This window comes from Canis lupus, chromosome 6 (genome assembly GCF_003254725.2).
Source record: "Canis lupus dingo isolate Sandy chromosome 6, ASM325472v2, whole genome shotgun sequence".
NCBI lineage: Eukaryota > Metazoa > Chordata > Mammalia > Carnivora > Canidae > Canis > Canis lupus.
In genome coordinates this window covers 18737086-18750152 of record NC_064248.1, presented here as the reverse complement: position 1 = coordinate 18750152, position 13067 = coordinate 18737086, and the positions used below count along the sequence as shown (strand labels likewise).

The 13067-nt window shown below is 54.6% G+C and overlaps 1 protein-coding gene across 4 annotated transcripts in view; it reads right to left on the bottom strand.

The window, feature by feature from the left end:
• Nucleotides 1-13067, bottom strand: part of GSG1L (GSG1 like) — a 202376-nt gene that overhangs the window by 13441 nt on the left and 175868 nt on the right. For 2 of the 4 annotated variants that reach the window (XM_025415665.3, XM_025415668.3), the window contains one exon: nt 12800-12967. The exons of 1 other annotated variant lie outside the window; for it this stretch is intronic. In XM_025415665.3, the coding sequence (XP_025271450.3) occupies nt 12800-12967 (168 nt within the window). The remainder of the gene's footprint in view (nt 1-12799; nt 12968-13067) is intronic. One more of the 4 variants, XM_049111266.1, reaches the window with a different exon arrangement.

The following is a 13067-nucleotide window of genomic DNA, read 5'->3' as shown; positions in this document are numbered from 1 at the left end:
GAGCGGGAGTGAGTGGTGGGGAGGGGCAGAGGGAGAGGGAGAGAAGCAGACTCCCCACTGAGCAGGGAGCCCAATGCGGGGCTCCATCCCAGGACCCTGGGGTCATAACCTGAGCCAAAGGTAGATGCTTAACCGAATGAGCCACCCAGGCGGCCCTCCTCTTTGCCTTTTACTTGCTCTGCGTTCCTCCATCACCTCTTCTTTGCACTGATACCCTCTCTTCTCTCATGGAGGGAAGTCTCAGGCCTCGCCCAAGAAACTGCCCCACCCCTGTTTTCTGATTCTTCCCATCACGTCTTACTTCTAGTTGCCCAGCTGTGTCCAGAAGTGTGGGGCTGGAGAAGGAGACGTGCGGAAGGTGATGGATGACAAGCAAGCAATGGCATCTGGCATTGCCAGGAGAAGGGAGGGAAACACTCATGCACGGAGCCTTTCGCCCCCCTCGGATTGCTCATTCATTTATCCGGCACGAATGTCCAGAGGAGCTGCCCTGGGCAGTTCACTCCAGATGCCGTGTGCACCATGGAATGTCTACCTCAGCTCTGCCCTCGGAGAGCATCCAGTCCAGTAGGAAGACAGTGTGCACACCAGTCAGGCAACAAGTGCGGTGTAACGCCGCCCGAGGTTGCCCACGCTGCCTGCACCCAGGGGCTAGGCGCAGGCTTCCCAGGGAGCAAACTCTGAACATGGTGGTGGTTGTTCGTACAAGATTTTCTGTGGCCTGGGTGGTCCCAGATGGCAGAACAAAGCCCCAAGGGCTGAAGCTGTAAGAAGGCAAGTGTGCTGTAGAAAGCTGATGCTGTGGGAAGGTTCCACACAAGGAAAGGTGTCCTTTTGTGGGGGGGCATCTTTTAGTAGAAACATCTTTGTTATTTTCCTGATAGCTCTTTGTTATTAAAAGACAAAAAAACCCAAAAAACATGTCCCACTCATAGATCAGAAGTCTCCTTATAATGACACCTCCATGTGGTGGCATCATCACTGCTAGGAGTTTAGTGTTTATCTTTTCAGAATTCAAACTTTTGAAAAAACATATACAGCCTCAAATTAAATATGCTTTTGTAACCTGTTTTTTTTTTTTTCTTACCCACAAATTTTCCACATCGTTCTATGTCAGGACACATCTCATTCCCCTTTTTCCTCGTATTGCATGTGAGAGAATAGTTAATATTCAATCCGCTACTGACAGACATTTGGGGGTTGTCCAGTTTTACATTCCTCCAAGTAGTGCTGCCTGTATGTCCGGCAAGTTGCTGAGCTCCCCATCCCCAGAGGTAATCAAGGCTAGGGTTCCACCCATCATGAAATGGCAAACACTGGATGGAGACTGGACCAGGTAATGGAGCCCATCCTCGTGCCAGAGCGCCCTCTCCCAGGCCATGCCCAGGGACTCTGGACCAACGGATGCCTGCCCTGCCCGTCCCATATGGGCTTTGCATACCCTCCTGTGTCTCCCAGCCTTAACTTTGAACTGATTCATCGATCTACCCAAGACTCCCAGTTCTCATGGCTTCTTATCTTCTGAAATCACCCTCCTCTCGGCCTCATGCTGGGCTCCTCCTTGGGCTCTGTTGGGAGTCTGAGCTCTGGGGAGGGGAGCCAGTGAGCAAAGGAGCTGGTGTTTAAGGAGAGAAACAGCCCCACCTTGGTCTGGTCCCTCCCCACCCCTGGTCACGGAGACCTGGTTGCCAAGAAGCCCAAAGCTCAATAGTTAACGTATCAATGAACACCTGCCAATCAGTGAGCGTGGGCTTGGGGGCCACGGGCAGGACTCAGAGGGGCCTCTGCCTCCAGAAGCTCATGCCTGTTATGCACATAAACAAATAATCATAACTTACTATGCTAAGTTTTAGGCCAGAGAGTGTTAATTAAGCAGGTTGGAAGGGTGGACACCTGCCTGGTACAGGTATTGGCAAACTTCTCCCAGAAAGGTCTGGGTAGTTACGACATGAGGCTTCTCTGTCACCGACCACTCAGCCGCCCTTGTGGTCCACAAGCAGCCGCAGACACTGTGCAAACCAACGGGTGTGTTCACTAGACGTTTATTCGCAGCAGGTGGTGAGCCAGATTTGTTTTTTGGGAGACAGCATGTAAATCCCTGGTCTTAACAGTGGGTCTCAACTTGGGAGGCCGGCTGAAGTGACCTGGGGAGTGCAGCCAGGGCTGAGAGCCACCTGTCAGGACCAGCAGGGGCTTCGGGGACCGGCAGCCTGCTGGAGGCCACCTGACCTGCTCACTTCTCAGGTTGGGGGCTGGACCCACACTGGTCGGCCCGTCCTTCTGCTGCACCGTGTGGCCATTCTGGAAAGACCTGTCTTGTGCAGCTCACCCGACTGCTCAGAATCCCACGATCTAGAGGTTTCTCTGTGGCAACGGCACAGGATGGTAAGCATGACGGTGAAGACCAGCACCACTGCCCCGCCGATGGTTGTGAACACCAGTGCCGGTACCTGGCACAGAGCGAGGGCTCCTAGCAGGTTAACCACCACTACTTCTAAATTCGCTTGTCGATCTTCCCTGGTACGTTTTGAAGTCTGAGGGAAGAGGACAGAGTTTATCTCGCTCTGCCCTTGGAGACCTCAGGGTCGAGCCCGGTGCTTGGCACCAGGCACCCCCAAGAACGTCAGCACAGAGGGAGGGGGAAGGAAGGAGTAAAGGCAGCCTGAGGCTGAGAGTAGCCTGCATGGGGTTCCTTTCTTTCTGCATGGAAAGAAAAGGAACAAGGGCAAATGGCACTGGGTGACAATTATATTTGATTTGAACTGTGATTTCCTGCAGGAAATATTATGTGCTTTCTAAAGACAGGTGTTTTTTTGTTTGTTTGTTTGTTTTTTGTTTTTTGTTTTTTTTTTTTAACGGTGGTGCAAGAAAGTACCCACAACTCTAAGTGCGTGCCTTGAAGGGTAAATGGGCGGTGGCGCCGGGATGCATGCAGTGCTCAGCAGGGGCGGCAGGTGGGCAGCGAGCACCTCTGTCCTCCGTGAACCCGCTCTGTGCTTCCCTCTGCGGCTGTCGGGCATCTCCTCTGAAAGCTGCTTGAGTCTAACCACGTCCTGGTCACCTGCAAGCCTGATTTCCTCCTCTGATCAACAGGCGTAATATCGCGCCTGCCTCTCGGGGTGGCTATAGGATTTTCTTTTTTTTAAGATTTTATTTATTTATTCATGAGAGAGAGAGAGAGAGGCAGAGACACAGGCAGAGGGAGAAGCAGGCTCCATGCAGGAAGCCCAACGTGGGACTCGATCCCTGGTCTCGAGGATCATGCCCTGGGCTGAAGGCGGCGCTAAGCCACTGAGCCACCCGGGCTGCCCTGGTTATAGGATTAAATGAATGAGTCCGTGGGAAGTTCAATGTGTCTGTGGAGTTCTCATCACGTCATTATTACTATGGTCATCATCAGCCTTATCTCCGGGGGGGGGGGGGGCGTTATGGTCTGTCCCCCTGTGACTCCACCCCATACAGTTTCTGATGTGGAAGGATAGTGTTTTAGCATGTTCACCAGTTCCCATCCCCTCGCCCCCCCCAAAAGCCACACACACACACACACACACACCCTTTCTGCCACTCTGACTGTTAGACCTGAGCCATGTGCTACCTCGGGGAAAGGGGGTGTTTTGGAAGAAGCAGAGAAAGGGCTTCAAGGCATTGAACACCTCTGGATTCAGGGCAGGGCGCACCCGCAGCGGGTCACACGCAGCCTTCGCTCCTAGGAGAGACAGTCTTCCCCAACTGGGGACAAGGAGAGTCCACGCAGAAGCTCGGCTGGTGCCCAGCGAGGAGGATAAGCCTGGGTGAGAATGAGGAACTGCGGTATCTGCTCTGACTTTCAAGTGAGAGCAAAATACACTTGTATAAATCGTCCTAATCCTCACCATTTGGGGTCCTTTTGCACCTGTTCAGACCCTGTACCCCAACCAAGGCTCCTGCTGCCATCAGTACCATCATCCCCACTTTACATATGGGAACACCAAGGCTGAGGTAGCCCCGGGACTTGTCCCAAGCTGAGCGGTGTGGTTCTGGTGAAGGTGAATGGCTGGCCCTCCAACAGAAGGCAAGAGCCGGCCTTTGCGGCCTCCGTGCGTACGCCCCTTGGCTGATGTGAAGGTGAGAGTGTGACGTCACTGACCGAGGAGCCGCACGCTGCTCCCCCCCACCTCCCCCGAGCCAACACAGGCTGGCTGCAGCTAGCGCCGGGCTGCGGTCTGAACTCAGCCTTACGGTCCCTGTACCTGGAGTGTCCTCCACTGCGTCCTGCAGATTCCCCGGCCCCCAGGGGACTCGCAGGCACACCCGCCCGGGCTACACCTGCCTGCGTCGTGAGGTCCTGGAGGGAAGTGGGGACCATCCAGTTCCGGCCCTCAGAACTGCCAGCAGATGTGCAAACAGCTGTGTCTGGTGTGACTGCACGGTAACAGCCACCACCCAGTGACCCAAACTTCCATTCCAGCTGAGACTGGCTATTGGTTCTTTTTTGAGAGAAGAGATGGATGGAGGGAAGTGACGGAAGCAGAGAGGCTCTGAGGGCTTGAAGGTGGCCCAGAACCACTGCCCTGTCTCCTCAGGAGGCCCCCCAATACCTGCCCGCCTGATTCCAGGGCCAAACGTGGCCACCGCGGGTCACGTCAGCACAGCCAGGGGCTCCATCAGATCTTCTTTCTGCTGTGAAAGCAGCCCCAGGGCCTCCCCAGCACAGCCCTTCCAGAATGTTCTCCGTTCCCGTGGTCCTGCGGGTATCATCCTCAAAGCCAGCCCCTCTCTCATGGCCACAGGCTGGCTTCTGTTTTCCAAACTTCCAGTCACTTCCTAGTATGTACTGGCAGTCTGGGCTGTGCATGCTCCTCAACCTGTCTGACAAAGGACTTAGGTTTCCCCCCTTAATTTCCAATCTACCTTGGACTAATTTTTTTTTTTTAAGTAAAATACAATAAAGGGATGCCTGGGTGGCTCAGTGGTTGAGCATCTGCCTTTGGCTCAGGGTGTGATCTTGGGGTCCCAGGATCGAGTCCCACGTTGGGCTCCCTGCATGGAGCCTGCTTCTGCCTCTGCCTGTGTCTCTGCCTCTCTCTCTCTCTCTCTCTCTCTGTGTGTGTTGCTCATGAATAAATAAATAAAATATTTTTAAAAAGCAAAATATAATAAAAATGAGTTACTGGAAGAGGAAATGGAAAAAACCACATAGGAAAGCAAGCTTGGGTGTCCCAGCAAGCTCAGCCATCTGAGAGCTTCCAAACTTCTACTTCAACTCCTGTCCTCACGTCACTGTGGATGTTTGCAAACGGGCCCTGGGTGGGGGAGGCCACACTCTGAGGGGTGCTGGCGGGTAGGGCCTTCCTTGATCCACTGGGCATGTCCATCTCCCCAAGCCGCAGCGGGACTGCATCTGCTCCGACCTGACCTTTCCTGAGCTGGGCAGTGCCCCGAAGTCCCCCAAGCGGCCGGTCTGCTTCAGCAGATCTGGGGCAGGGCCTGAGAGTGCATTCTAACCGGTTCCCAGGATCGCACTGGGGAGCCAGACGCTGGACCCTCGGCTTCGGGCACGCGTGGGGCTCCTCTAAGCTTTGGCCGCGTCGTCCTCGTGTCCTAGGCTGTGACCCAGTGGACCCAGGCCTCCCGTGTCCCCCTCTACGGTCCCAGCTACACGTAGGCAACACCATGGTGGCCGGAGGCCCTCTGGCCAACTCCCCCCCACTTTTCACGTCCCCTCCAGCTGGCTGGTATTTAGGAGAAAATGGGGGAGTTCAGGGAGCGGCCGTTCCTTCCAGATGTTCTCCTGCTTCCCTCTGATCGCTCTGCACTCCACAGCCCATCTGTGCGCTCAGCTTTCCCCGCACGCCGCGCTGGCTGCCGTCTGGTCACGGAGCAGCCGAGGGCCTGCGTCTCCGCGGGGTCAGCTCTCATTGCTGGGGGCCGCGCTCCTCTGCAGAACACACGGCGATTCCAGGGGACCCGCGCGGAGTGGGGACGGGCGCGGGCGGCGCTGAGAAGGGATACGCGGGCCGCGAAAGCGGATAAAGGCGGGCCAGGGGGTGCTGTGACCGAACACGTCTCAGAGGCTCCACATCTAGGGGACAGTCGCAGAGGACAAAGGACACAGGGATTCCGAAATGATCCATTTGCAACGGAATACAGGCTGGAATTAAAAGGAATGTTGGCGAATCGATGGCTCTAAGTAGGAAATTAAGATTCTGGAACCTCATATCAAAAGCGCCATTCCAGGACAGGGGGAAATGAATGGGTTTTTTTTTTTTTTAAAGATGCTTTTTGTTTCTTTGTTTCTTCCTTTGTTTCTTTGTTTCTTTCTTCCTTTCTTTTTTCTTTCTTTTGTTTTTTGCTCTTCCCATCTTATGAGTAATACACCACGATTGGAAACATTTGGGGAAAATAACAGCGAAGAACAATACCCATCCACGTTGTCAACGCCTTTCCTGACTGCCATGTGCAGTTGAGCTTTCTCTCTCATTTCTCCAACACTCGGTTTTTAACCGACACCTCTAGATGTGAGCACTTTGAGATAGAACTGCACGGGTGGGAAATTGCGACTTAGAAAACGAAATAATCATTAGCACACGTGGCACCCCCGCCCCACCCTCTGCAGCCTCTCGGGGGCTCGAGACTTGGTTTATCTCAAAAGCACTTTCCTCGGCCTAATACAAGAAGGTGAGTACGCCGAGGCGTGGTGCTTCTCAGCTTGGCTAGGGAAACGGTGGGCAACAGGTCACACAGGCAAGCCCACTGGCAGCTCCCAGAGGGCATAGGTCACTTGGCCTAAATGACTGGCCAGTGACCTGCCAAGAAGCTCCTTGCAAGAGGCTTTCTTCTCTGCTCTTCATCTCAGTCACTCTCGTGAGGAACGAAATAGGGGAGTGGACATGGGTCCCTGTCCCATGGGCCTTGCCGAGTAACTGCAGGGTTAGAGCTGAGTGTCTGGGGGATGGTTCACGGGGCAGTTACTTGACGGAGAGGTATTTGTCTGCCTCAGGGTCAATGCTGCAGGCACCAGCTGAGGGCTGACCGTCAACAAGGCAGAGCAGGGGACACCCCAGGCAGAGAGGCCAGCGGTCCAGCAGCTGCACGCAGGCAGAACCACCCGACTGGGGAACCATGAGGGTCCAGGGGGTGCTGTGTGTAGGGGAAGGGGACCAGGGCCCTCAGTGAGGCTAGGCGGTGGCGGGGCCGCATAGGTGATGGTGAGAAGCTGTCCCAGAGCCATGGGAAATCACTGAGACATTTTAGGCAGGAAGCTGGGGAAAGAGGTGGCACAGTGAAGGGGTATCCTGCTGGGGGGGCACAGATGGGAGGGGTGAGGCCAGATGCATGAACACCACGTAGGGCTCCCAGGGGCGCAGGACCACAGGGGGACAGAGAGACAAAGCGAAGGGACTGGCTTTGGTGGAGACCATCATGAGTCAGTCCTGGCCATGCTGATTTTTGGTGACTCTGAGAATGTAAAGCAGAGGCGATAATGAGGCAGATGGATATGGAGCCAGGCTGTCAGGGGTGGACGAGGATGTGGGAGTCCTGGCACACATGTGGCCACTGAGACTCATGTCAAATGGGGACAGAAGAGGGCCCAGAAAGGGCCCCGGGAGCATGGCCATTTAACAGAATGGGGGAGGAGAGGAGTGGCTGTTGGGGCTGAGGGAGGACGGTGTGTGTGCAGAGTGTCAGGGCCCCTGGGAGCTGTTTGGGGCAGTGTGTGTGTGGGGGGGGATGGTAGACAGTGACAGAGAGGTAACAAAGTGGAGACAGCCCTTCCAAGAGTTTCCCTACAACAGATGGGAGGGAGCAGACAGCAGAGAGCCCCCCTCTGCACCAGGCAGGGAGATGGATAAAGAGGGGGCTCAGGCCCTCAATGGTGTAGGAGTCATTCAGGTCTGTGCCCATCATTCAGGTCTGTGCTCAGGGTCGGCCTCGGGGCCTAGGGAAGGCTGTGTGCCACCCAGGAAGGAGGCGGGGGGAGGGCTCCTAATCCACGGTCTCATGCTGGTAATATTAAATTCTCTGGGGCCACCAGCCCCCACCCCCAACGCTGTGGGAGGAAGAGAGAGAGCAGAGACCCAGGTCCAACTTCCGCTAATAAATCACCCAAACTGCTCAGATTTTCCTAAATACACTTGTGTGATCCCCCTCCTGGCCTCTGCTCGTGCTGTTGCCTGGGCCTGAGAACGCCTTCTCTCACCCGCTGCCCATCTGGCTGGCGAGCAAGGCACGTGTCTCTAAAAACTTGGCTCAAGGGTCTCATCTCTGAAAGCCCTTTTATCCGCCAGCTGCCCTGGGGTGGGCCTGGGCCCTCCGCCTGCTGTCACCTCCAGGAGACCCCATGGCTGCACTGTTTTGCTGTGCTCAATGGACCCCGAGCCAGGGGTACGACAGGTGACAGGCGAGCCTGGGGGACTCCCAAGGCAGATGCTCCTCCTCTAGTGAGCCTGGGGGACTCCCAAGGCAGATCTCCTCCTCTAGCCCACTGACACCGTGCCAGAGCAGGGGCACAGGGGGGCCAGACCTGCAGCTTTCCCATGAGAAGCAAAAATCTTGACGTTTTAACACAAAATCTCCTGATTTTTAAAACTCAGCCAAAATTTAAATATTTTTAAACCACCAAACAGAGCACATCTTTCAGCAGGATTCTCCGAGGGCTGCCAGCTTACAGCACCTGCTGTGCCCCTTTCTCAGGCAGGGAGCATGTCCTCCTTGCGCTATACAGAGGGAGGTTTCTGGCAGGGGTGCAGGTAGGGAAAGGGAGGCCCCCCTCCCCAGTTTTACAACCAAAACCTCACTGCATTGTCTCATGTAATCCTCAAAACGAAACCGCAAGGAAGGGTGCCAGTCCATTTTCCAGGCAGGAAAGCTGAGGCTCTAAGAGAGGACGTGACCTACCTGGGGACCCACAGCTAGTAAACCGGGGAGTTAATTTCAACCCTGGTCCACTTGTTAATGAGCGCATCCAGGGTTAAATGAGTGCACGCAGGCCAGACCCAGGAACACCGGGTGCGTGACGGGAAGCACCGTACAGCTCTGCATGGTGAGGAACGATGTAATTTTTATGGATAGTTAGTAACATGACTTATTGAGCCCCTGAGGCTGCAGGTGCCAGGACCCAGTGGAAACCAGAAAGACCACTCCCTGCTTTCTCTGGCGGCGTGCATGGTGTGCACACGTGCACGTGGGAAGGAGGCAGACACAAACAAGGCAGGAAAGGGGTTAATAGGTAAATCCAGTTCAGGGAGTAGGACACTCCACTGCTGAGAGCACAAGGTGAGGGCGGGTGATCTGATTGCCACCAGGGGAGCAAGGCAGTCCTCCCTGGAAGCTCGGGGACTTTGGCTCTCCCACCCCTGTGGCCTTCCCCAGGGAGGCGGCATGTCTGTTCCGTGCAGCTCAATTCCTGCTAGAGTCCAATCCAACAAGTCTGGCTTTTCTCCACAAGATGTTAAAGCAGATCCCAACATTAAGCATGCAAGAAAGCCAGGTCTGCAAATATTTACCTTTCATTCAGCAGCTTCTGACCCTCCCCTCAGGAGGCCCCATTAAGATGCCCTCTGCGGGGACAGCAAGCAGGGTGACTGGGAGCGCTTAATTCCAGACGTTTCTCAGACCTGGCAAGCCTGCTCAGAGTCAGGGGGAGGCTCCCCGGCCCCGCTCCACACGCATGCACAGTGGCCCCTTCCCATGCACACACGTGCGGGCACACACACGCACACCTGAATTGCAAAACCCCTGAAGACTTCAGAATCTGCCCAACTTGTCCTGAGACTTGCAACAGGAGGGGGGTGGGGGGTTGGTGACAGACTAGTCCCTTCCTGCTGCATCAGCCCCCGCAGGGCAGGGCGGCACCTTGTCCTCAGTCAGGAGCACAGTGGGCAGGCCTGGATGAAGTGAGACCCACAATTCCAGGGACAGGAACGGCAGGGCCGGTGGGGAGGCCCTGCACCCTCTCCCAGGGCACCACACCCGCCCTCACACTGCAACAGTCCCACAGACTCCCCTCACTCACCCATGCAAGCCCGGCTCCCACCTCCATGCCAGGCAGAGAGGCTGCTGACCAGTCCTGAGAGCCCACATGTCACGACACTGATTGTGGCCCGCTTCAATCCCAACTCTGGCATTTACCGGCTGTGGGACTTTAGGCAATTTACTTTACCTCTCTGTGCCTTGGTTTCTCATCTATGAAACGGGGACCCAAGAAGAGTACTTGGCACGGGGCAAGCACCATATGCCTGCTGTGGTTAGTAATACAGTTACTAGATTCCTAAGATCTCAAAATGCCGTCTCCTAAGCTAATCACCTAATCATTACCGAGCTTGATATTTCACATCAGCATCAGAAGAAACAGACTCACTGACACAAAATGCAGTACCGTGCCCAGGATGTTACCTGGGTTTTCAAAGTGTGACTTCCCAGGATGCTGGTGGCTCTGGGCTCTCCCTCTGGGGGTCAGAGGACACTGGCCCAGACAGAGCCTTGCCCCAAATCACACAACAGTGAAGTGACAGGCCTGGAACACCCACGCACTCTGAGTTAGGCCCCCCCAAACCCCTGCTCCTTCCAGGGCACATCCCACCCCTCAAGGAGTAGGGGGTATAGGCAGGTGGGCCCCTCAGATCTCTCCCCTGGTGTCCATGGCTGCAGTTTTGAGGACACTGGCCACTGCAGAATTTGAGCCCTGCTGCTTGCTGCTGGGCCACTTGCAAACCTGGGCAGAAAGAGATCCATGCACTCTGAGCTCTTTGTAGGGAAGGCACAAAAAAAAAAAAAAAAAAGAAATTAGAACAGCCCAGCTAAGCTGAAATGCTCTCCTCAGAGAGGAAGGGAAATAAAATTTGATGAACCTCTGCATAATGTTCAAGTTATGAACGTGTAAAGTGATATGCTGCACATATGCTGGGAACCGTTCGTCTGCCCCCACATGGCTGGGGCCTGAGCTGATAGGGACAGTTTCAACCAGGGCCCCAGAAAACAGCAACTTCTCGCTGATGGAGAACTATGAGGTCCTGTTTTCTGCCTCAGCAAAACAAGGTTGCCCGTGGCTGCCTCAGGCTCTCTTGCAGCCGAGCGGATGGCTGAGGACACAGTGTTCAGGGGCGGTTTTAGACATCAAGCTGTCTATACGGCTCCTATAAATGTTTCCTGAGTGCCTACTGCAGGTCCCGTCCTATGCTGGTCACTGCCACCTGCCCAGAGAGCACGCTCTGTCCACAGCCATGGGCACCCTGTTTGCCTGAACTCCCTGGCCACAGCTGCCTGGTCCCCAGACTGGACACCTGACCTGGGACTCTGGCATGGGGGTGCTGTGAAGCTGAATTTGCCCAATGATGATGAAGTTTGAGCTGAAAGGACATGAGACAGCCAGGCCTGAGGTCTCCAGAGAGAAGGACTGAGCTGGTTACGCAAAGAAAAATAAAAAAGCACCCACTTGGTGCCTGGCCTAGATGTAGGCGCTCAGAATACAGCGGGGAGCAAGACAGCGAAGCCAAGTCTATCACAGCGCTCACAGCCTACAAACTATCAAACAGATAAACAGAATAAGGTCAGGTTGTGTAGGCGCTCCGAAAAAACAGTGACTAGGACAGAGTGCGTGGGACCAACTGAGACCGAGTGATTAAGGAAGTCCTCTCCAAGCTGATGATGTTCAAGCTGAGACCTGAGTGAGTGCTGCTGGCAAGAGCACAGCAAGGGCCAGGGCCCCAAGAGGGGTTGAGCTTGCGGTGTTCAAGGGACAGAAAGGAGACCTACATGGCACAGGACAGATGACAGGGTGTGTAGCAGTCAGAGAGGTTCCTGTGTGGCCTCCATCATGTGACTCCTCAGCTTGAAACCTTTCCACTGCCCCACAGAGTCCAGGTCCTCAATGCTACCCAGCTCCGCAGCATCCTTCCCCTTTTCCTCCTCAGATTCTTGTCATCAGTCCTGACAACCTTTCTATTCTCTGCCATTAAAAGGCATCATTGCATATCCAGTCAGCTCCCCTAGAAGCATACCCTGTGATAAGAATTTGGGTATGGGTAGTTTGCTTAGGAGGTGGTCCCAGGAAATATGCTAACTATGTGCCTGTCTGTCCTTCCATTTGTCCATTATCCACCATCCATCCATGCATCCACAAATGCATTCATTCATCTATCTTTCCACCTAACCATCCAACCATCTACCCAACCATCCACCCACCCAACCATCCATCCATCCACCCCCCAACCCAACCGTATATATGTACATATACCCATCCACCCATTCATCCATCCATCTATCCAACTATCCACCCATCCATTCACCCACCCAACTATACATACATACACCCAACCATCCATCCACCCATTCATACACACACAATTTATTGGCACTTCTATTCCCAGCTAGACTCTGAGGACTCAAGTGATCAGATGTAGTCCCTGATCTTGAGGGACTCTTCCACTTGTCATCAACAATCCCACTGCTGGGTCCTCTTTTCACTCAATGCTGTGACAGAGCCCAAGAAGGAGACCACAGTTCATTCTCTGTATATGCCCCTAAGAAGCATGAGGCTAAATAGCAAACACCCAGACTCAGTTCTCTTCTTCTTGGGTTCTTGGGCTCTGATCACAAGGCAACCTCACGTCTCATAAAATATCAAAATGTCCCAGAAATTCCAACACAGTGGGGTCCAAACTCTGCCTCCCCCAGCCTGTCCCTTCTACCCCACTACCCCCTACTATGCTTCTGTGAGGTCATTCACTCTAGTTTTTGACTAGAGCCCTGTGGCCACTGAGGCCAAACCCCGGGGTCTGGATTCCCAATGGTGGCCAGAGGTGACCCCATGTGCACTGACCTCTCCCGGAAGTACCTGATGGCCTCAGGGTGTATGAAGGTCGGCTCCTCCCGGTAGCCCTGCTCAAAGACCTTGCGCTTGTGCCGGAACTCAATGACCGTCTTGGTGTAGGAGTTGAGTGTGGTGACAGAGGCTGCCATGCAGCAGGTAAAGGAGCCCCACGCCAGGCTGCCAAGAGACGAGGAGAGAGGTGCCACAGTGAGGGTGGGCAGGGGACAGGAAGCCCCCCTTCTCTCCCCTCCCCCTGCCAGACATGCATTCAACCCTG